Source organism: Carex rostrata, chromosome 26, assembly GCF_964058835.1.
Source record: "Carex rostrata chromosome 26, lpCarRost1.2, whole genome shotgun sequence".
Taxonomy (NCBI): Eukaryota; Viridiplantae; Streptophyta; class Magnoliopsida; order Poales; family Cyperaceae; genus Carex; species Carex rostrata.
In genome coordinates, this window is record NC_135943.1 from 5,646,739 (window position 1) to 5,672,230 (window position 25,492).

Here is a 25,492-nt window from a genome sequence, read left to right on the forward strand (position 1 = left end):
TCAATTTTATTCCAAAATGGAAGAAAAATAAATAAATAGTTTTCCTGATTTAAATAAATAAACTTTTGCTCAAATAGTTTTTCTCGTATTATTTTCATTTTTTTATTTATAACAACAATATAACTTCTGGCATTACAATTTTGGGAACTTTTTTTAAAAGCAATGATTTCAAATAAAACTTTGGTTACTTTTTTTAAAAGCATTGAGTTGATTAATATTTTATAAGATGAACAAAAAATCACACAATTACTAATTCCAATCCAAATAGTCGGTACCTAATTTAATTAAGAATTTAAGACCCACTTTGTTAAATAAAATAAACTAGATAAATTATAATAATTTACTCTCATATAAATTTCAGACCCTCTCTGTTGTCATATTATCAAGCATCCAAGATGGCATCCTCTTGCCTCTAAAGATGGCCCCGTTTCGTTGCCTCCAAATAGCCTTGACATCACAGCCATGGTCCCTATTGGCGCTTATATATGCACTCCTGTTAGATCGAGAAAAGCTTGTGATTATTGATAGTTCAAATAATGATTATTATGTGACAGAATTGAAAGAAGCCAATAAATGAAAATCAGAGTAGCAAAACAGAGGAGGGGGAGGTTCAGTACAGAACAGGGGAGGGGTGGGTTAGAGCAGAACAGAGGAAAGGAGGGGTGCGGTTTTGATGAGAAACAGAGGAAGGGACTGCTGGAGTAAAACAGAGAGAGCAGGGAGGGTTTGAATCAGAGAGAAAGGAAATATGGGCTGAGGCCTCTTATGGTATGGACATAATTTTATTTGTTGCCTGCTAGTTTAATTATTAAAACAGGAATTTAATTTAGAGCGCCTGAATAGTTTGAAGAAAAGAGAAAAAAAATATCATCTCAAATTTTTTTTAATATGATTATAAGAAAATAACAATCAACCTTGGTTCTCCTTTTGGTAGAGATGCAGCGTGTGTGGGACAATTGTATTAAATTTTTATGAAAAAACTACTGTTAAATTAAGTAATATTTGGACTACAATGAACAAAATAATCACATAATAGGCATTGAGTTCTGGAATTTTAAATTGGAACATATATATCGTAGCCTAATCACATAATGTGCCTTATGAATTTTTTAAATTGGAACATTCGCGGGATTAACTCCTGTAAAAAACGTCAAATTTTAGCTGATATTATTAGAGACCAAAAGATCGATATCGTAGCCATCCAGGAAACAAAGAAAGAGACATTTACTGATAGGATATTGAGAACTATTTCTGTAGATTTTGATAGCTGGAAATGGCTTCCTTCAAGAGGGAAATCAGGTGGAATTTTGTTTGGTTGTAGTAGTTCCAAAGTTAGGATTCTTGATTGTCAACTCTATAAATATTCTATCGATGTGTTACTTGAATGTAGATTAGATAATAAACAATGGGTCATTACTGTAGTTTATGCACCAATTGACCACAAATTAAAAGTTGAATTCTGGAATGAATTATATTCTAGTAAAGGTAGTAGTGCTGATCTATGGATTGTGTGTAGTGATTTTAACGCTATTAGGCTTCGCAATGAAAAGTCAGGGCCTTCCTTTCATATGAGATTCAGTAGATTGTTCAATAAATTTGTCAATGACCATGCATTAGTTGAATTTAAAGTTCCACATAGGAAATATACATGGACGAATGGATGTCAGTCCGCCCTTTTAGATCGTTTTTTTACATCAGCTAGCTGGGATATCACGTATCCATTTAGTCAGGTAGATATACTTAGTAAATACGGATCTGACCATTGTCCTCTTGTCTTTAAAATTATAAGTGATAATCCTCATATAGCCTCGCAGTTTCGGTTTGATCCTTCATGGCTTTTAGATGAGCAATTTTGTTCCCTAGTTATTAAGTGGTGGCAGGAATATCCATTACAATTAGATAATATTGGCCATAGTTGGAATGAGAAACTTAAATTCCTCAGAAGGAAAATTAGAGGTTGGGCTCGCAATTATTATGGGGCTAAAAAAAAGAGAAAAAAAGGCTACCTTGGAATGTTTAAAACATCTTGAACAGATTCAAGAGCATAGAGATTTTACTTCTGAGGAATTTGAGAAATGGAAAGAATGTAAGAAATGTTTAGATGACATTTATCTTGAAGAAGAAATTTATTGGCAGACTAGGGCTAAACAGAAATGGTTAGAAGATGGGGATTTCAATACGAAATTTTTCCATAGAGTGGCCACTCATCGTAAAAAAAGGAATTTAATTACTCAATTAGAAATTGATGGTACAATGTCTCAAGACTTAGGACAGATTAAAACACGTATTAGGGAGTATTATAAAGATATATTCGGGATAGAAGGTTGCAAATTTGCTACTTTAGACTCTAATTTTTGGGATGCATCACAATTAGTTACCGATGAGGAAAACGTAGCTTTAACGCGTCCTTTCAGTGTTGAGGAAATACATCACGCAATTTTTTCATCAGATCCTAACGGGGCTCCTAGCCCTGATGGATTTCCTTTCAAGTTCTATCAACATTTTTGGGATGTGGTTAACGTAGATATTTTGCTTGTAGTGCAACATTTCTTTTGTCACACAATTGATCTCGCTAAGTTGAATAAAGCTACAGTATGTTTAATTCCTAAGGAGGAGGATGCTATCAAAATTAAACAATTTCGTCCTATTAGCTTAGTGAATTGTAGCTTTAAGATTATCTCTAAATTGCTCACACAAAGATTAGAAGGGATCATGCATAGGTTAATTGATGTTACTCAAGCTGCATTTATCAAAGGTCGGTTTATACTTGATAATGTGGTTTTAGGGCATGAACTCATTCATTACAGTCAATGTACTAATCAGAAAGGAGTAGTCATAAAAGTTGATTTCGAAAAGGCATACGACAAGATAAATTGGGAATTCTTAAGAGAAATGTTACGGAGTAAGGGCTTTCATTCAAAATGGCTGGATTGGATTAATCAGTGGTTAGTGAGCTCCCAAACTTGCATTAATATTAATGGATCTTTGACCTCATTCTTCTCTTGTAAGAGGGGGGTGCGGCAAGGCGATCCATTATCCCCTTTTATGTACATTTTAACTTCCGATGTGTTAAGTCGTATTTTTAGTAAAGCTAGGCTTACACAGACAATTACAGGTTTAGGACCTCCTTGTATAAACGGTACTGCTATGACTAATTGTCATTACGCAGACGATACCGTCCTATTTTTAGAGGCTACTCCTACTAATGTGATTAATGCCTGGTGGGCTATGATGGCCTTCGAGGCAGTTTCAGGTATCAAAATTAATCAACAAAAAACAGAACTGATCCCTATTAACACTGATGATGGTGCAAACTTAGCTCAAATATTTAACTGTGCTGTAGGAAAGTTTCCTTTTAAATATTTAGGAATTCCGTTACTAAATGGGAAGATGAACATTTTTGATTGGGGGTTTCTAATAGATAAAATTTCTAAAAAATTGCAAAACTGGAAATGTTGCTTTCTTTAGGGGGTCGCATCACATTACTTAATGCAGTTCTCAGTGCAGTACCATTATACACCTTGTCCATTTATCGAGTTCCTAAAACGATATTACATCAGATTGATAGGTTTAGAAGATCATTTCTTTGGCATGGACCTGATTGTAATAAGAAAAATTATCATTTGGTCAATTGGCAAACTATTTGCACTCCCAAAGAACATGGAGGTTTCGGAGTTCTCAATTTAGATCATATGAATATTGCTCTACTTCTTAAATGGTGGTGGCGATTAAAGGATAATTCATATAGTAGTTTATGGAAAGATGTAGTTATATATAAGTACTTTTCACAGCATCGACCAGTGCCTTTCTCTCCTTTATGGAAAGACATCCAAAAACTAGAACATATTGGTCAAATTAGTGTATTACCAAATAGGACTGGATATCAAGGTCAACTTCTGGAATGATATTTGGGTAGATAATTGTACTTTATCAACTAGTTACCCGCAACTATATGAATTGTGCCACCAACAACAGATTTCAGTTAGTGAGGTGTTGTCTTCTCATGGACAAGTATTGCAATTTCGTAGATCTCTGACAGGAATTTTAGCAATAGAATGGGCTGAAGTATTACATTTAATTAGTAGCACTGCATTTACGCATGCATATGATAAAATCTCTTGGCGATGGGATCCTTCTAATACGTATACTGTTAAATCTTTATATGCTCTTTTATCCTATACCGGGGTACGGACTACAACACATGAAATTTGGTGGAAATTACCAATTCCCCCCAAGATTAGGGCATTTATGTGGCTGATAGCTAACAAAAGAATCCTTACCAAAAAAGCATTAAGGAAAAAAGGTTGGATCGGATCGACACAATGTCATTTTTGTTCACTTGACGAGAATGTAAATCATTTGTTTTGTCACTTGCAGGTTGGCTAAAAGAATATGGGTTTGGATGGGGGATTTTCAGGAGGTGTTTCACACATGGGACTCTTTTCCGGATGTTTTAACATATATTCTTTCATTACGTAGCAATCAAAAAATTGCAGCTTTAATTGTATTAAGTGCAGTGTGCTGGATCCTTTGGAAACATCGAAATGATGTTTGTTTTACAGGGGCTAAACTGAAAACTAATAGATCTCTAATTTTTCTAATCATTTCTTTGGTACATTACTGGGTAGGAAATGTGAAGGATGCTGTGGTGCAAGAGCTGAAGAACTGGATGCCTATGGATGTGGCAGAGATTCCCCTTCGTGAATGGGCGGGCCCGGCTCAGCTGAGTAGGATCGAGGATGATACTATTCCAGCGTAGAGGAACTAGAGCATAAGGACTACAATGAGTAGTAGGTGCTTCTGATGCTGCGGGTCTAGCATGGTTTTTTTTCTAATTAGGTCAAATCTGATATTTTGTGTGCCCTTCGAGGCAGGTTAGATTGTAATAGGTCAATTGGTTTTTGTTTGATTTTGGTTATCTTTCTGGTATGAACTATTAAGTAGGAGGTGTTATGTTGGTATGCGTTAATAATTAGGAGGTGTTATGATGGTAGGAGGTGTTGTACAAAAACTCTTATTGCAAATGCAATGGGCTATATGCCTTTTTTTCAAAACAAAACAAAAAATAATAGGCATTGAGTTGATTAATATTTTATAAGATGAACAAAAAATCACACAATTACTAATTCCAATTCAAATAGTCGGGACCTAATTTAATTAAGAATTTAAGATCCACTTTGTTAAATAAAATAAACTAGATAAATTATAATAAAGATGGCCCCATTTCGTTGCCTCCAAATAGCCTTGATATAACAGCCATGGTCCTTATTGGCGCTTATATATCCACTCTTGTTAGATCGAGAAAGGCTTGCGATTATTGATAGTTCAAATAATGATTATTATGTGACCGAATTGAAAGAAGCCAATAAATGAAAATCAGAGTAGCAAAACAGAGGAGGGGGCGGAATTGGGGCAGCACAGATGGGGGGCGGTTCAGTACAGAACAGGGGAGGGGTGGGTTAGAGCAGAACAGAGGAAAGGAGGGATGAGGTTTTGATGAGAAACAGAGGAAAGGACTCAAAGGAGGGACTGCTGGAGTAAAACAGAGAGAGCAGGGAGGGTTTGAATCAGAGAGAAAGGAAATATGGGCTGAGGCCTCTTATGGTATATGGACATAATTTTATTTGTTGCCTACTAATTTAATTATTAAAACAGGAATTTAATTTAGAGCGCCTGAATAGTTTGAAGAAAAGAGAAAAAAAAATATCATTTCAAATTTTTTTAATATAGGTTAAAATGTGCTATTTGGAGATCAAATTTTATATTTTTTTGAATTTTTATACTATTTATTAAGATGAGTACAAAAATTAAACGGTCCGAATATAGCGATTTTGTTAAATACTTAATAAATAGTAAAAAAATTCCAAAAAATATAAAATTTGATCTGCAAGCACATTTTAACATATCCATTATGTCGAACGGTTTGGATCAACCGTTTGGAATTTGAAAACTTAAAAATTGAAGAATGTAATTCGGTGTCACAAAAAAAGGGTGTAATTGAATCCCATCTTATAAGAAAATAACAATCAACTTTTGTTCTCCTTTTGGTAGAGATGCAGCGTGTGTGGGACAATTGTATGAAATTTTTATGAAAAACTACGGTTATATATAACAAAATTATGATTAATCGAGCAAATTGAGAAAATTTTGCAAAATTGGACATCGGGGGAACAATAATATAGGCGATGTAAATAAAACAAAAATCATTAACTTGCTCTTTTATACTTTATGTGTTTAATTGCCCTCTATAAATGTGCTTAGATAGACTCTAAAGCATAGAAACTTATTAAACAAAAAAGTTAAAACAATGTAAAAGAAAATGAACACATGGTGCTTCTATTCTTCTATCTGAATTACTCCAGTCATTCTTTTTACTAGTTTAAGATTAGAAGGAAAATGCACTGCCTTGGAGATGGCAGAAATCAATAATTTTTTCAGGCTCCTTGCAGTTCAAGAGCTATTTCATTGATATCTAGAACTTTTTGCTGATGATTTGAATACGTTCACTACTACAGAATTTCAAATCTGCACCGGTCAAACAACACCGGATTTGACAAAACCGGTGTTGTATGTATCTTAGCACCGGTTAAATGTACAACCGGTGCTAAATGTCTAACATACAACACCGGTTTGTTTCTAAAAACCGGTGCTAAATATTTAGCACCGGTTTATTATTATTAACCGGTGTTGTATGTTAAACATTTAGCACCGGTTTTGTCAAATAACCAGTGTTGTATGTGACTATAATTTATTTTACAATTTATGTTACAATTTATTTTATATTTGTTAAGTTATTTGTATGTGACTACAATTTGTTTTTAATTTGAACACGTACTCATTTCATATATTTTAAATTATACAATAATAAAATCATAATTTTAATATTAACTATTATGATAATTTCAATATTATTTCTGAAAATTACAACATATTTTTCATGAATAATAAATGGATCGAATCTTGCAATTTCCAAAAAAATTCAAGTATCAACACCGCTTTTCTTTAAATAACCGCTATCAAAAAAATTTCAAATTTGAACAACTATCTCAAAAAAGTTTCAACCAGCGCTATCTGACTCTAATCCATATCTTCTGAGGTAACATAATATTTGTGCTTTATATTTGGACTGTCCGATTGCATTTCGGGCCAATCCAGTCTTTTCATAAAACGCACAGGTTCTTTAATATTTGTACAGGTTCTATTTAGACGGACCGGATAAAAACAGAAATAATCTATCACCTTAGGTGATATGAATTGCTCCGCTAAGGGTTTTCCAAGTCCGTCCAAAACAAAAAATTTGTGAAATTCCTCCAAGTCCGTCGAAGGGTTTTCCCGCACCCTCATTCAAAATTTTCTGAATTGCTCCGCTAAACCCTTGCTACTCCTTCGCTGCACCGGCTGATCCGAGCCCCTCAAGGCAATTTTCTGAATTGCTCCGCTAAACCCTTGCTACTCCTTTCCCGCACCAAGATGGAGCCACTGCACCGGCCGTAGAGGGACCCGATCCGAGCCAGCGCCCAAGAGAGACATTGTTGCTTGGACCACAACCATTCTGTGACTACACTTAACACGTGGTGCCGGCCTAAACAAGTTCTCGACCCCTTTCTTGTCAGAAATTCAAGAAGATACATGGTAAGTACTCATCCCTTTTGTATCAGTTTCTTTAGGTGCTTTGCATTTAGGCCATAAATTTTAGCCTTTGGTAGATGGCGGTGACACTTAACACTTTTTTTGGTACCGCATTTGTGAACGTGAATGTGCCATTTGAGAATCTCTGACTGTGCACGCAAGTTGCTTGATGAAATATCCCAAAGAGACTCAGTGTGGAAAATAAAAGAAACTAGTTCGTTAAATTATGTTAACACATAAGATTTCATTCGGATAAGCACTATTTTAATACCATAGTTGGATCTAATTTTGACTTAAGAATACATTGAGAAACAATGCATCGATTGATTACAGCAAGGACCCCTAAAAATGTGGTAGTTGTGCATTTGTTCTCTATTACTTATTTAACAAGGTTAGGTAAAGTTACATCTTTCTTAATATGTAGAAAATAAATTCAAATGAGAATTAATCCATTGATGGAATCTGAAGTGATGGATCAAACTCTAGTGAGTTACGAAAAGGTCAGGGCCGGCAGAGAGGATCAAGTCTAATAAGGAGAGGATGCAATACAGGTATATAGATTTCTATATGATGAAGTTAATGTCGTCCCTAGTTACTACACTTTGCGATGGTTTTCCAATACATGTATATTGATTTCATAACATAGTTACTACACTTTTTATATCTTTGGTTGTCACTGTTAATTAAAATTAAGCATGTGTGAATATTCTGAGATATGAAAATAAGGTACTAGTTAAATTTAATTTGATGCAGTTCTCTTTAAATTCAACATCTAAATTAACAATTTAATATAATTTCATGCAGTGCTTAAGTTCTTCGGCGTATTCGATGGAAGATATTAAACAATTTCAGGCAATATGGACTAATTTCTTTGTGGAAAAATGTTTGTAATTGACTATGAAGTTATCTTAGTTTGTTTTAGTTAAGATAGTGTGAGAGATGATATTATCTTAGCTTGTTTTGTTGAAACTATCAAATTTAATTAAGATGATACTTTTAAATTATGTGTTGTTTCATTTGTAAAATGTTTTGTCTATTCTATATTTTGTACATGTGAATATTTAATTTATGACTAGCAAATTCGGAGGCTAGCCTAATGTAAAACCGAATTCCAAACAATAAGAAAATATTAGCACTGGTTTTTATGAAGAAACAGGTTTAGCTTATAACATTTAGCACCGGTTTTTACGTAAAAACCGGTGTTGTTTCATTACATTTAGCATCGGTTTTTATGTAAAAACCGGTGTTGTTTCATTACATTTAGCACCGGTTTTTACATAAAAACCGGTGTTGTTGCATTACATTTAGCACCGGTTTTAAACCGGTGCTAATCAATAGGTGGAATTAGACTTTTGCTAAACCCGGAACAGGTAGAACCCGTTTTGCCCGGCCCGTACCCGTTACCCGTGGTACCCGTACCCGTTGCCCGGGTACAAACGGGTAGACGGGTACGGGTAATAAACGGACCGGAGAACGTGATTTAAAAAATAACCCGTTGTACCCGTACCCGTCTACCCGCCAACCCGTACCCGTACCCGTTACCCGTACCCTTTACCCGGTTGCCCGTACCCGTTACCCGTACCCGTTACCCGTTACCCGTTACCCGTACCCGCCAACTTTACCCGTACCCACTTTTGAAATTCAAATTTTGAATTGTACCGCCGGTTCAAGAGGGGCCCGGTCCGGGTCAAATCAAACCCGGCCGGACCCACCCGGGTCACGTCGGTTTTTTTTTTTTTTTTTTTTTTTTTTCAAATTTTATTCCCTCTCCAATTTTTTCTTTAAATACACCCCTCTAATCCTCTTCCTCTCCACATTCTAACTCAAATTCTCAATCCCTCAAACTCAATCTCAAATTCTCATTTTTCATTATTCTCAATTTTTAAATTTATTTTTAAAAAAATATATGGTTGTAATTTAATTCATTTTACCAATACGCAAACGGAATTAGAGGTTCGCTAAACCCGTTACGGAATTACGAAGGTATCAAAATTACAAAGTTCGGCACCTCCCGCAAGATTTTTCCGCGAAATTTAAAGGTTAGATTTATTTTATGTTAGATTAATTTATTTTTGTAGAGTAATTTAAAATTTGATATTATATTTATTGTTGTAGATAAATGTATAATTTAAATTGAATGTTAGATTTAGTTTATGATAGATTTGTTAGATTTATTTAATTTATGTTAGATTTGTTAGATTTATTGAATGTTACAATTATTTAATTTATGTTAGATTTGTTAGATGTGATTATGTGAACTTGTGAAATAATTAGATTTATTTTGAATATGTTAGATTTTATTTTTGAAATTCGGATTTATTTTTAATAGGTTAAAAAAATATGTTAGATTCATTTTTGTTAGATTCATTTATTTTTGTAGAGTAATTTAAAATTTGATATTAGATTTATTGTTGTAGATAAATGTATAATTTAAATTGAATGTTAGATTTAGTTTATGATAGATTTGTTAGATTTATTTAATTTATGTTAGATTTGTTAGATTTATTGAATGTTACATTTATTTAATTTATGTTAGATTTGTTAGATGTGATTATGTGAACTTGTGAAATAATTAGATTTATTTTGAATATGTTAGATTTTATTTTTGAAATTCGGATTTATTTTTAATAGGTTAAAAAAATATGTTAGATTCATTTTTGTGAATATGTGAAATATTTTGAATATGTTAGATTTATTTTTGAAAATGATAAATTTATTTTGAATAAGTTATATTTATTTCGAATATGATAGATTTATTATGTGAACTTGTGAAATAATTAGATTTATTTTGAATATGTTAGATTTTATCTTTGTTTTTTCAAATTCTTTTTTTTTCTTCTGTTTTTCCTATTTTTTCTGTTTTTTTCCAGATTTTTTTAATTTTATTTTTTTCTGTTTTTTTTAAATAAAGTTGTATTTGAAATTCATTATATAATTAGGTTAGATATATTTGTTGAATATGTTAAGTAATTGTATTTATTTTTGAATATGTTAGATTTATTTTTCAATAGGTTAGATTTTATCTTTGTTTTTTCAAATTCTTTTTTTTTTCTGTTTTTCCTATTTTTTCTGTTTTTTTCCAGATTTTTTTAATTTTATTTTTTTCTGTTTTTTTTTAAATAAAGTTGTATTTGAAATTCATTATATAATTAGGATAGATATATTTGTTGAATATGTTAAGTAATTGTATTTATTTTTGAATATGTTAGATTTATTTTTCAATAGGTTAGATTTTATCTTTGTTTTTTCAAATTCTTTTTTTTTTCTGTTTTTCCTATTTTTTCTGTTTTTTTCCAGATTTTTTTAATTTTATTTTTTTCTGTTTTTTTTAAATAAAGTTGTATTTGAAATTCATTATATAATTAGGTTAGATATATTTGTTGAATATGTTAAGTAATTGTATTTATTTTTGAATATGTTAGATTTATTTTTCAATAGGTTAGATTTTATCATTGTTTTTTCAAATTCTTTTTTTTTCTGTTTTTCCTATTTTTTCTGTTTTTTCCAGATTTTTTTAATTTTATTTTTTTCTGTTTTTTTTTAAATAAAGTTGTATTTGAAATTCATTATATAATTAGGTTAGATATATTTGTTGAATATGTTAAGTAATTGTATTTATTTTTGAATATGTTAGATTTATTTTTGAATAGGTTAGATTTTATCTTTGTTTTTTCAAATTCTTTTTTTTTCTGTTTTTCCTATTTTTTCTGTTTTTTTCCAGATTTTTTTTAATTTTATTTTTTTCTGTTTTTTTTTAAATAAAGTTGTATTTGAAATTCATTATATAATTAGGTTAGATATATTTGTTGAATATGTTAAGTAATTGTATTTATTTTTGAATATGTTAGATTTATTTTTGAATAGGTTAGATTTTATCTTTGTTTTTTCAAATTCTTTTTTTTTCTGTTTTTCCTATTTTTTCTGTTTGTTTCCAGATTTTTTTAATTTTATTTTTTTCTGTTTTTTTTAAATAAAGTTGTATTTGAAATTCATTATATAACTAGGTTAGATTTATTTGTTGAATATGGTAAGTAATTGTATTTATTTTTTAATATGTTAGATTTATTTTTCAATAGATTAGATTTTAATCATTTTATTTTTGTTTTTTCAAATTCTTTTTTTCTTCTTCTGTTTTTTCCGGATTTTTTAAGATTTATTTTTTTTCTGTCTTTTTTTAAAGAAGTTGTATTTGAAATTCATTATATAACTAGGTTAGATTTATTTGTTGAATATGGTAAGTAATTGTATTTATTTTTGAATATAGGTTTACATTTTTTAAAAATGTCATCTCATCGTGATTCGGTGCAAGAAGATATCGCGAGAATGTCGGCCGATATTTTTGGCCCTGAAATACCAACTACAAATTATCCACAAGATTATTCACAAAATTATTTTGATAGTTCCTCTCAAATGCCGCCACCTAATTATCCACAACCTCCCCAAAATTATCAAAGAAGAGACCAAATGCTACAAACAAATTATCAACAAAACCCCCAAACGGGTGCACCGTATTATACTTCAAATGATCCAAACACATTCATTCCACAAGAATCACATCAACTACCACCACCGTATGCATATGGAGGCACTTCTTCTGTTGCATCGTCGAGTCAACTCAACCCCCCTATTTCAGGTACTCCTTCGACAAGTGTCACTGAAATTCAAGAAGAAGGTCTCGCTCCTCCTCCGCCAATTGTCCCCCGCCCCCCACAACAACCAGCAGCAAAGAAGGCTAGAAGACCTCCCGAATACAACCAATATTGGTTTGAATGGTATGATGTGACCAAAGATGACGACGGTTACTTGAAAACTCTTTATTGTAAGGTAGACCATTGCAAGAAACCTTATTTTGTTTATAAACAAGCTAGTGGTATGAGTAGCTTTAAAAGACATGTTGATGTGCATATTAGAAAGGGTGAAAACTATAACCCGAATAATACCCCGCAAATTCAAACTCAAATCACCCCGGATGGTACTTTAACCAACCCAAAATTTGATGAAAAAAGAATGCTTAGTGAATTGGCCCGGTACATAACCCACAAAGCCCAACCAATCAGTATGGGTGGTTGCACAGCCTTTGCCCGGTTGGTCATTCGGGGGTGTGCTCAACCAATGTACAAGAGGATGCATCATAGAAAGTTGGTTGGTGAAATAAAAAAACAGTTTACAACCATAAAAGATGACCTCAAAGGTACATTTGCATATCAATCCAACAAGGTCTCAATTACCTCCGATATATGGACTGCTGGTAAACATGGCCTTGTGTACTCTTGTATTACTGGGCATTGGATCGATGATCAGTGGGTATTACAAAAGAGGATATTAAGTTTTCGAGTGTTAGATTCCCCGCACACCGCAAATGTAATTTTTAAATCTATTATTGAGGTTTTACAAGAGTATAATCTTAAGAGGGATATGGCTAACAAGGTTTTTTCAATATCTTTCGATAATGCTAGCAACAACATTGCTTCCATTGAAATTTTTAAACGGTCACTAAACCCGATTATGAATGGTGAAATGTTTCACCAAAAGTGTGCTTGTCATATACTTAACCTCGTCGTGAAGGCGGGACTTAAAACAGAAGCCATAAAATTATTGATAGTTAAATTTAAGGATGCCCTCAACCACATTGTTTCAAACCATGAAAGAAGACAAGAGTTTGCGAAGTTGTGCGTAACCTATCGAGTAAGCAAGTTGAAAGTACCTTGGGATATAGATACCCGTTGGAACTCAACCTATAGGATGTTGAACCGATGCCTTCCTTATAAAGCTGTCATAGGGGAGTTTTTGAGAGGATCCACCCCTCAGGCAATGCAATTGGAACTCACCGTCGGGGAATGGGACCAACTAGAAAGGCTTTCAACATTCCTAGGAACCTTTTTTGAAGCAACCGTCAAACTATCCTGCTCGTATTCACCGACGGCATTTGAGTTGTTGGGGCAAATCTATCAAATTTCCAAGGTTTATCGTATTTTGGAACAAGCAGAAACCCACGATAAATCTCTCACACCGATTGTAGAGGCCATGAAACTAAAATTTCTAAAATATTGGGAAGATGTACCCCTCTTGGCCATTATTGCAAGCTGCCTCAACCCGGCATACAAGAAATATTACACGATCAAAATGGTTGAAGCGTACAAAGATAATATACATTTAGTCGCAACCGGGGTCGAGGCATACGTGGATGCGAAGTTCGCTGAGATGTTTAACATATACAACTCAAGAATTAGTGGCAACCAGAACCCCTCTTCGTCCCGGGCTGGTCCTAGGTATGAATAAATATACATTATGCTTTTAATCTTTATTATTTATAATATCTACATTATTTGTCCACTAATTTTTTTTTTTAATAGTTCCACTTTCAGGAGCACTAGCAGTAGTGGATTGTTAGCAGATTTTCAATCAGATAGCGAACCGCACGCATCCACAAACGAGTTAGTGAGCTATTTGAATATGCGCAACGAAAATGAAAACGTTGACATCATGACGTGGTGGAAGAGGAATCAAAGGTCTTATCCAACACTGGCGATGATGGCCCGCGACGTCTTTGCCGTACCCGTGTCAACCGTCCCTTCAGAAAGTTGTTTTAGTTCGGCGAACAGGATCCTCTCCGACAAACGCAGTAAATTGGGTCCACATGTTTTTGAAAGACTTGTGTGCTTGAAAGATTGGATTAATGCTGACGAGCGCAACCAACATCAAGCTCAAGAATCATCTTCTGCAGCTGATACTGAAGAAAGCGTTACCGAGCCGCAGCCTCAACCTAATTCAGATTCAGACGGTGCGGAAGAAAACGAACAATGGTATATGAATCCAAACTACTAGATAGGTAGTGTCGGTATAATTTTCTAACCTCTTTTAATATTTATGGTTATTTTAAAAATTATAATTTCTAAACATTTCAATTAGTTTTTAAATTATTCATTTTAAAGAACAATTACTAACAAAAAAAAAGTTAGAACTCCGCCTATGTTATTTTACATAGCCGGTCCCAAGCCCGGAATAAAGGAGGAGGGTAACTTTTATTTTTTAATCTATTGTTTTCAAATTATTCATAATTATTTTTAATGTAATAAATTAATTTAAGATATTATTATTTATAATTTATTGTTTTAATTATAATGAGAATTTGAAAATAAAATAAAATGACTTGCTTAAAGAAATAAATAAATAGATTTGTACGTAGCCGTATAAATATACAAATTTTCGTACGAATAATTTTTATATATAAGGTACAAATTTTATTCATTTATAAATTATAAAGACGCGACTTGATAATTTCATGTATATATATACTCTATTTGATATCGAACTATTCATATTATAAAAATCGAATTATAAACACGTAATAATATTTATACGACACTGTAAAAAAAACAGAAAAAAAATATTAAACAAAACAGGAAAAAAAAACAGAAACAAAGACAGAAAAAATAAAAAAACGGAAATACAAAACTGAAAAAAAAAACAGAAAAAAAAAAACAGAAAAAAAACAGAAAGAAAAACAGAAAAAAAAAAAAAAAAAAAAAACGGAAAGAAAAACAGAAAAAAAAACAAGGAAAAAACAGAAAAAAAAAAAAAAAAAAATGGGTGGACCGGACCCGTACCCGGATACCCGGACCCGTACCCGCGGTACCCGTACCCGTCAACCCGCAACGGGTACGGGTAATAAACGGACCGGATATACATTTTTGGAAATTTACCCGTCTACCCGTTACGGGTTTTACCCGTACCCGACCTACCCCTTTACCCGTCCTACCCGTTACCCGTAACGGGCAACCCGGAACGGGTCACGGGTTACCCGTTAGCAAATGTCTAGGTGGAATCAGCACCGGCCCGATCAGCACCGGTTTGAAAACCGGTTTTAAATGTAAAAAAAAACCGGTGCAGATTTGAAATTCTGTAGTAGTGGTTATTTACAATTTTAGAAATTGGCAAGACTACGTTATTGTAAATAACGAAAAATTCTTCGCGAAATTTTGCAATAATGTATTATTCAGCGAATAATTGATAATTTCTAGAATTCATTGATACGTAGCAGGTACAAAATTAATTGATTATAAGCAATCCGAACATGTTTATATTGCAAACTTGTACATTGCAATATAAAAATGGAATAGTAGTTTTTAATGAATAGTTATAAATAGTAGAGTTCATTACGTGAGGCGTATTAATTACATAAAATTTAAATGGAATGCACGCACCAAAATAATGCAAGAAATAAGAATGTCAAACAAAAAATCGCATCAAACAACAAAGATTCTATTCGGAAATTTTCCAAAGGAGAGGCAAGATGTTCACTTCGGAAATGAACTTCACTACTATTCGGAAAAAATCGCATAAAAAAAATAAACTTCACCACACTCTTGGCTCCAATTCGGAAATTTGATAAAATAACATTTTGTCAAGAAATATATTAAGACAAAAAATTACTCTCAAATAATCCACTTATATAATATAATACAAGCATTACCTTACTTATTTAATATTATACAATACAAGCATTGCAATCAAAACAAACTTTTTTTTAGGCTTGCAAAAAAAGAAAACTAAAAAAAATATAAACAAAAATGAACTTCACGAGAGAAATAAAAAAGAAAAGAAAAAAAAAATGTCCCACCAGTAAGATGCTTTGATCTGTCCTCCTGCAATTCGGCAGTAAAATTTGCGTATCACCAGCTCATGTTATAATCAAATTAAGGTTACTAATAAATAATTGTATCTTCTTATGAAATGATGCTCACCTCATTCCTTAACCTTGAAGTTTTAGCTGCCAAATTATCCCCATCCATCTGAAGTTTTCACTGCTTAATTATGGGCATCCATCTGCTGGGATCCATTTCCTCTAAGCTCACTTTAAATTTTATCTAGTTTTCAATATTAAAAGAAAAGGTAATTGTTAGATAACTATCAAAGGACTTTGGCTATCGTAATCCACTACAACTGTACAAGCAACAAAAGAAGTAAATAATGATCATTGAGAAAATAAACAAAAAGATCTTAAATCATCTAGTACACAGAAAGGTTTGCCAGGCTGATATGCCCAGTGCCAGAACATATCAAATTGGACAGTAAAGCCCATTTTCAATGTATTGATCTGTTTCAAGCAAACATGATTGAAGTGCATGGCTTGAATTTGCTGAACTTGTAAGCCTATCTCATAATGGCAAGTACTTGTATTGAAGTGTAAACATTAAGTTACAGTGGAGTATTTAAGTATTACCCTGAGGGGACGAGTGTAGAAATGTACTTCTTTGATGTTTCTTAGCTTCTTGCATTCATCAGTAATCTCAATACGGCTGCTTGTGGGTAGTGATTGAATGCGAGGGAACTTGATACATATTTCCTTGAGGGAAGGGAAAAGATCAAAAGGAAATGACTGAAGATTTTTTTTGCAGCCCCTGATATCGACCAAGTCGAGAGAGGTAAGGAACTGTGGAGAAACCTCGTGTTTTTCAATAAAAGATGAAAATTCCAATTGAAAATACTTAAGGGAACTGAGCTGCTTGCAGATAGGCAAGGTTATGAGGGCAAGAGAATCGCCATAGATTGTTGTTAGAGACAAGGAGAAGTCTGGCTCAGTCCTCTCTATTTCTTTTGATCCAGTTTCCCAAGTTGGAATGAAACCAGGGCACTCCCGGAATTGCAAAATACCCAGGTTGACCCAGGACTTTACACCTTTCATTGACCTCAGTGATTTACAAGATGTAATTTCAAGGAGCTTCAAACTGACAAAATGCTCCCCAAATGTAATGGAAGTGACTGATTGGCACCCCCATATTTTCAAACTCCGGAAAGCCTTGAAAGAATGCAAGTCCAAAGATTCCAAACTGGAGAAGTTGGATATTTCTAGATAACGCAGAGAGCTAAGTTCATGGAAAGCTAATACTTCATCCAACTTAAGACTTGAACTCTTATCCACTCTCAAACATTCCTTATTATCCCATAAATTCAATCCATTAATACATCCAGTTCCACTAATATTTATTGTAGAGAGTAGAGAACTGTAGGGAAGAGGTGGTAGTTGAAAAATTAGTGGACACTCATTAATTATGAGCGTCTCTAAAGAAGGAAACCTCTTCAACACCTCAGATGTAGCAGATCCTGAGAGAGGAAGATCCACTAAGTTAGGGCAATCTCGAATTGTGAGTTCTTTTAGTTTTTTAAAGCAAAGAAATTGTTGAAGTTGGTCACTCCACACCCATTTTTCAAGATCTGGCATCTTTTCTATCGTCAACTCTTCGAGAGATGAAAATTTCATACTTTGACAAGTACCATAGCACTGAGGTCCAATTTCCCTCACAGCCAATTCAGATAGCTCCAAACACTTGAGAGACTCCAACTCCCCTATAGGTGGAAGCAGCTCCCATGCTTTACAACCCACTAGAAATAGAGACTTTAGAAAAATGAGAGAGGGCTCCAACCACGTGGGAGAAGCCACACCACCATATCCATATATAGTAAGCGATTCGAGGTTTGTGGTTGGTTTAAGGCCCTCCAGAACACTTTCGTTCTCTTGTTCACCATCTTCCCAATGTAAATACAAGGCATCAAGCTTCTCTTTCTCTGCTAGTCTAGCCTTGCTTGCCTCTGTCTTAGATTTTACGTTCTCAAGATGCCAGATGCCGAGAGATCCTCCAATCTCCTTCAGAGAGCCTAATTGTTCTATCTCAAAGCCTTTCTTTTGTTGAACAACAAAATCATTCAGCTCTTGTAGAGAGGTTAGTTTCCCCACACCCTGTATCTTAGAGTGCATCAAATCATATTCATCTTCAGCAATAAAATGCCGCAAGCTAACAAGGTCACTAAAATTATCTGGCAACATAGACCACATTTGGCCAATTTGAAGCACTTCTAGGTGATATAGCCTACATATTTCTTCTGGAAGAGTCTGAAAAGATTCAAAAACCGGCGGCGTAATTAATTTTAGATACCGGAGGCTAATAAAATTCTGAAAGTTTAAATTATTTGGCTGAACCTCAGGAAATAGAGTTAATCTCATCGCGCGGAGAAATTTTGTTTCTTTGAGCAGGTCCGAAATACTTCGGAAAGTACCTGAAGACACCTCATCCCAATTAAATATAGTGCTTAGATGCTCTCCTTTCAAACATGTCAATTCCCTGACTATTGCTTCTTCCCCTCTTTCTGTATTAGTAAAAATCGACAAATGACGTATGGTTGGTGAAATTTGTCTAGATTTGGGACCATTAATGGTTAAACATTCTTTGAAGGCAACCACATGTGCCAAATCATGAATCAAGTCATGAAATGTATAATGCACTGCATCATGTCTTGATTGTATGGTTTGAAAGAAACCACGGTTAAACAGATCATTGAAGTAAGCTCTCCCAATATCCTCCACCCTTTTCCCTCTTACATCGAGATAACCTTGAGCCATCCATTGATATACCAACTCCTCACATGTAAAAGGGTGATCCTCTGGAAGAATAGCACAATATGAGAAACACCTTTGGAGATGAAAGGGCATATGCTCATAACTTAACCGGAGTGCCGGCATAATATGATTTTGACCACTCTGAAATTTCCACTATTCGCTATCCCTGATTTTCATCCAATATCCCTCATCGGGGTTTTCTTTTAATAGAGCACTCACAGTTTTTGCTGCAAGTGGGTTACACTTCAACTTATTGGCAATTTCTTGTCCGATTTTTCTTAACCTCCAATTTCCTCCATAGTTTGAATCATTGAAAATACAGGTACTGAAGAATGATAAAAATGCATCATTTTCTAGACCATGCAAATAAATATTATCGCTTGCATCGATCATTTTGGCAACACTTGGATTTCTAGTTGTCACTAAGATTATGCCCCTGTCAACATTGCAATTATTGAATAGAGCAACCATTTTATCCCATTGGCTCTTATCTTTATCTTCCCACATGTCATCTAAAACAAGTAGGAATCTGTTGGACTTTAATTTGTCCTTAAGATTTCTTTCGAGCACCTCAGGGTTAGTGAATTTGGCATAGCTGTTGCCACATACACCTTCTAGCATCTCACGTGTAAATCTGACAATATCAAAACGAGTAGACACACAAATCCATGATCTTACATCAAAGAAACTTTGAACATTTGGATCATTGAAAACTAGTCCAGCAAGGGTAGTCTTCCCCACACCACCACAACCAACTATTGCTAGAACAAGGACCTTGCCAATTATTGTAGATTCTTCATTTATCAATAGGTTAATTAGTTGGTCACGCTCTTGTTCTCTTCCAACAACTACACTATGATCAGTGTGAAATGATGATGTTTGGGGTATGTTTGATGCTTTAGTGTGACTTATTTCAGTATTCTGGGCAGTTATAACTATTGCTTCTGTTTCCACAGCATTGCGTACTTCTTCCTCACATTTGTGTAACTCCTTGACTAACTCCTCCATCCTTCGGGGCAGATTAATTCTGGAAGAGAAGGTTTCAGGTATCGATACTAGGACATCTGGTGCAGAGCAACAAGACATCCCCTTCCAAGTTGAAAGAAAGTAACGGCTTGCAAGCCGGAAGCCAGAAGAAGAGGATGCAGCTGATGGTTTAGTGCTGCAATTTACATTCTCTTGGGTACCTGCTGGAAAAATTAAACCAAATATAGAAATTAATTGTATCATAGTCTTTGACTATAAAATAATGGAATGGTCTCAAACCAGAGCTTTCTGTTCCTCTTCATTGAATCAACCATAGTTAAGGTAAATCATAGTTAGCTTTTTCTTCCTATTTGTTAGCTTTTCTACATATGGATGAATCTGTAGTTGCGATGTACACATGAATGAATGAGCAAACCTAATTCTTAAATATATTATCTCCTATATCAAAGTTTACAAGGCAAGACAACACTATATTTTTCACACTGGATTGAAGTGTCTTAACTGCATTCTTGATTATAATTAAAAGATGAATCTATAATGTTTGCATGATTATATCATCTCCATGGTTTTATTAAACAACACATTCCAATAACAAAAGCATGTAAAAGTATCAGTATTGTGAAGTTAACAGCATTGAAGGGCCCAAGCCCATTCGATAAAATTCAAGAAGCCTCTAATCGAATAGTCGGTAAAAATAGAATGTGTTAGATGCTTCTATGAAATTCTTATATCTTGTATAAGCAAGAGAAATGTGAACCGACAATAACAAAGTTGGTCATGAAAAGTTTAGAAATGTAATGTAGAATCTAGAAAATTGTTAACCAATCTTGGAGTTGTATATATAGGTGAAGGTTCATGAATATATGCATAGTGTGAATGAGTGAGAAACAACTATTTTCTGTGTACTCTTATCTCCAGTCCTAAAAGAAAGTTATACGACTCCTCTCTAATACTATGTCCGTAATCCAAGTTTATATCCAACAAGAGGTATCAGAGCGAGGTTAGATCCTACTGGTTAGGAGGTTTGAGTAACCCGTGAGTTTGTTGTTATATCGGAATGTGAGACTAGAGTAGTATGAGTGGTCTAATTGAGAAGTTAAAAAATTATAATTATATAAACTAGGGTACTTTTATTAAGTCATATCTGCAAGGTTAGGACTTTTGGAGATTATGGGTGGTGATGAGATTGAACATCCACCGAATTCAATCCGTCTTTACAAGAAGTGGAATGTGAAGGGTGGCCGAGCATTGTTTGTGTTGATGGCTATCGTGGACTATCTCACATTAAAGATGTGGAGACACCAAATAAGGCATAAGATTTCTTCGCTATGTTGTTTTCAAAGAAAAACACAAGTTGGCTGCAACTGCTCAAGAGGGAGCTCATGAATAATTTATATAGGGAGATCGAGTAGCTATACGTTAATGCAAAAATTGGCAGAAAATTATGAATGGCATGAGGATATAGTACAGTGTCTTCATCACTGCTATTCAATGATGGGCGATGCAACCAACCTTGGTGGAACTAGAGACTTTTTTGGGCAGTTAGGACGCTCTTGCCAAGCAGCTAGCAGATTTGACGGAGAAGGATGAAGAAGAGAAGGCCATGTATAATGATCGGGGTGGACAGTAGAACAGGGACCGATATCGATGACAACCTGAGACGGAGAACGTTTATCATGAGTGATGCAAGAGGTTTTCTTGTTCTGGGGGAGCTCCTAGAGGTCAAGAAGGCTATGGAGGTGAAAGTGGTGAATAGCGAAGTAGAAGAGTGGAGTGCTACAAATGCAGACGACGAGGTCACTATACGAGAATTTGTCATTTCAAGAAAAATGAAGGAAGCTTCATGGTGATCAAGAAGGAGAAGGCACAAGAGGAGGCCCTAAGTGAAGAAGAGTGTGACGTAGTGGCAGCTATTGTGATATTGTTGATGGCCTGTGTGGAGGACGTCGAAGAGGCTAGTGAGCCTAAGAAGGAAGAGGAGATCGACATCAAGTCATGGTTCTTTGAAGAACCAGTTAAAGAATAGGTCAAAAAGGAGACTGGAGTTGTGAGTTATACGGTGGCTCATTAGGAGAAGTAGCACTAAGACCGAGGCCATCACCAAAGAGAGTTATGATGACGAGACGACACAATGAAGTGTCATTGTTGTGGAGAGAATTGTAGGATGGCGGTTCGTGCAAGGATATGCAACTTGTAATGTGATCCGTCATATAAACACCGAGTACCAAAGCTCAACACAACACCAAGTCGAGGAGGGGAAGTGTTAAAGTAATTAATAACACCGAAGGGCCTAGGCCTATTCTATGAAATTCAAGAAGCCTCTAATCAAATAGTTGCTAAAAATAGAATGTTACTTCTACCGGAAACCAAAACCTAGTTTATATTAAGTAATAAAAAACGTTATACAACTCCTCTATCCTGCTATACGCACATACGTACGCACAATTGAAGTTTATATCCAACAAATATTAATGAAGGCTACTTCTACGAGAAGCCAAAATTAAGCGAGCTTATATTATATATATGTGTGTGTGTTTCCATGTATATATATAGAGAGAGAAAGAGAGAGTGATTAATGTGCATTCGAATGTATATGGGCTGAAATACATACGGTCCAAATTCGACTTTTCAAAATTTAAATGGTCGATCTGATCCGTTCATCTTGTTCTCCATATTAACATGTGCTTGGAGACCAAATTTTACATTTTTCTGAATTTGTTTACTATTTATTAAGTACTTTACAAAATTGTTGATCCAACAGTGGCTGCTGATTTTACTGTTTTGTTAAGCCACCGTTGGATCAACAATTTTGTAAAATACTTAATAAATAGTAAAAAAATTAGAAAAATGTAAAATTTGGTCTCCAAGTACATATTAATATGGAGAACAAGATGAACGGTTCAGATCGACCATTTAGATTTTGAAAAGTTAAATTTGGACTATATGTATTTCGGCCCATATACATTCGAATGAACATTAGTCACTCTCTATATATACACACACACCAGTTACTAGTTACCACCTCTGGACTATAGTTATTTCTATCAAGAAGACTATATATATTGTGACTTAATATGGAGTGGGAAAAATAGCACGGCGGAACCAGTTCTATTATGGAATGGCACGGTTACGGCATGGCATGCGTGTTGGTTACGTGCCATGACTCGCGTGTCCTGTGCCGGCCGTGACCATACGGATCTGTGACCATCTTTTGAAAAATTGGCACGGCACAATATGTCACGTGAAAGATCTAGTCATGACATGGCACGGCAAGTGACCACACGAGTCATGTTTAATTAGGACCATTATATCTTGATCAAATAGTGAATCTTGAATAAACTAACCCAAATTATGATCAAATGATTATGTGAGTCATGCGAATCATGTTTGGTCACGGCACGTTTGGGCATTCGCATGTCATGACTGATGTGACATGACCATTCGCGTGTCGTGACTACTACTTGACATTTTGGCCATGGAACGTAATAATTAACTTCGTCACAGCATGGCTCGAGACTAAAGTCACGGCGTGTTAGTCATGGTTCGGCACTTTTTTTTTCCACTGCATCTTATGCTATGAAGAAGTCAAAGCAAATATAATTTGGTTTACTTAATTGTTTAGAATTTATAAAATCTTCAAATTTTATCTGAATGGAATCTGTTGGAGATCGATGACAAACTTGGGTGTATGCTGCATAATCAATATGATAATTTTGGAAATAATACAAAGGTTTTCCCTCCCCCATATTTCTCTTAACTTTGCTTCTTCGGATACTTATCAGTAAAAGAAAGAAAGACAATACATGCATTATTTGGTTTTCATCTCTTTCATGATACTTAGTGGTCTGTACGTGGATCTGTAATAATAATTTATTGTTAATTGTGAATTTTTGACATGCATGGGACTTCAGAAATCATTAAAAGTCAAAGGCTTGTAGATTTTGGCTTAATTCTATATATATTTAGTTTCAATCTTTAAATTATGATTGTGTAAATACGAGAGAACAATAACTTTAATTTCTATGGTACCTCTCTGCTGAATCTCATCCTGCAGCCGGTAGTAGTCCAATTCGTCAAGCAAGTTTTCAGCTTGATATGCGAGTTTTTGAAGGTCCTGAACCAACTCATCCAGGAAACTATTTTCGGTTTCAAGGCGGCGGGCACTTTTAAGCAGAGCACCAAGTTTTCGCAGCTGGTCCTTGAGGATTTTGAACTCTTTTCCAAGACCGATGCGCTTTGCCCATGCTTCCAACAATGAAGTTACAGCTTTGCTGACCAGAGCACTCATCAGCCAGCCGATTGCTGCAATCGACAGAGGATCCATGCTACTCGATCGGGCAATGAAACAGGAGAATACAAGTATGAAATATTCCAATTGGAAGAGATGATGATTGAGGTTTCAGGAGAACGATAACTGCTGGTTGACTTTGGGAGGAGACAATTAAGAGGAGCTAACCACTGCTTATAGGTTTTTTTGTAACTATTGGTTGTGAAGCGTGTCATGTATATATGTAAGGAGAAAAGATATTGTCCCCCGTCTAATAATTCTCAGAAAATCCCCGTAACTAAATTGTGAATAAGGTTTGGATAAGATTTTAACGGTTCGGAATTTCTCTTCAATTTCTCATTCTCCGTTCTCTCTTCATTTTCAGAAAATTTCGTTGTGACCTCTCTCCGAGCTCTTTTCCCGATTTCTCCGGCGATCACCTCCGTCCCGACCAAATCGTGTCCTTCCTCCCCTCCTCTCTAACTCTCTCCTCTCCTCACCTCCTTCGTCTTACCGGGTTGGGTCTGGTCGGGAACCACGACCTGCAATGGGGACCACCACAGAGATAGCTACCGCTTCTCCACCGCCAGATCCCATCCCTCTAACGGCCACAATCTCCCCTCCTTCCCCATCCTAAAATATGGGGCCAAGCGCTGACCCACTATGTTCCCGCCTCCGTTGGATAAGACTTTGACGGTCACAGATGTGGTAGAGGTGCTCGAGGAGCGGTTGTGGAACCTTAGGTCGTGCCGCGGCTCAGTACGCCAGCCCACCTCAAGGAAGGAGTAGCAGCGGCGTCGATTCTCTGTGCCGCTCACGATTGACGAGATTGAAGAGGATATCGATTCTGTAACTGGATCCCAACCCCGCATTGTGCAAAAGCAGATCGATGTAAGCTCCTAAGATATACTAACTATAGTAAGTTATTAAATGTTATTTATGAAGGTGAATTATATCTACAGGATTCTTTAATTAGATTTAGAGGATTTTGACTTATGTCTATAGAATTCGTTTAACTATTAAAGTAAGTTAGTAAATGACAGCCATCATTATCACCTCGATTTAACACTGCAACTGGAGCTAATATAAGAGAGCTTAGCTTTCTTACATCCATCGTAGCTGTTCGTTTTAATAAAAAAAAGTATATTTCTAAAAGATTACCACTAGGTACCAGCCTGGTACCAGTACTTACCTGGTGTTACAGATATTTTTAG

The 25,492-nt window shown here is 34.9% G+C and overlaps 2 protein-coding genes across 2 annotated transcripts in view; both read right to left on the reverse strand.

Annotated features, from left to right (window-relative positions):
* LOC144544176 (putative disease resistance protein RGA3) overlaps positions 1-24,488 on the reverse strand; it is a 39,605-nt gene extending 15,117 nt beyond the window's left edge. The window contains exon 1 of the mRNA XM_078292595.1: positions 24,041-24,488. Within this exon, the coding sequence (XP_078148721.1) occupies positions 24,041-24,335 (295 nt within the window). The 5' untranslated portion in view covers positions 24,336-24,488. The remainder of the gene's footprint in view (positions 1-24,040) is intronic.
* On the reverse strand, positions 15,996-19,280 carry LOC144544177 (putative disease resistance protein RGA4). Its single transcript, XM_078292596.1, has 2 exons — positions 16,853-19,280; positions 15,996-16,496 (listed from the first exon to the last, which is right to left on the reverse strand). Exons 1-2 carry the CDS (start codon positions 19,145-19,147, stop codon positions 16,431-16,433), a joined length of 2,361 nt encoding a protein of 786 aa, XP_078148722.1. The 5' UTR covers positions 19,148-19,280; the 3' UTR covers positions 15,996-16,430.
* Positions 24,489-25,492: the final 1,004 nt, after the last annotated feature.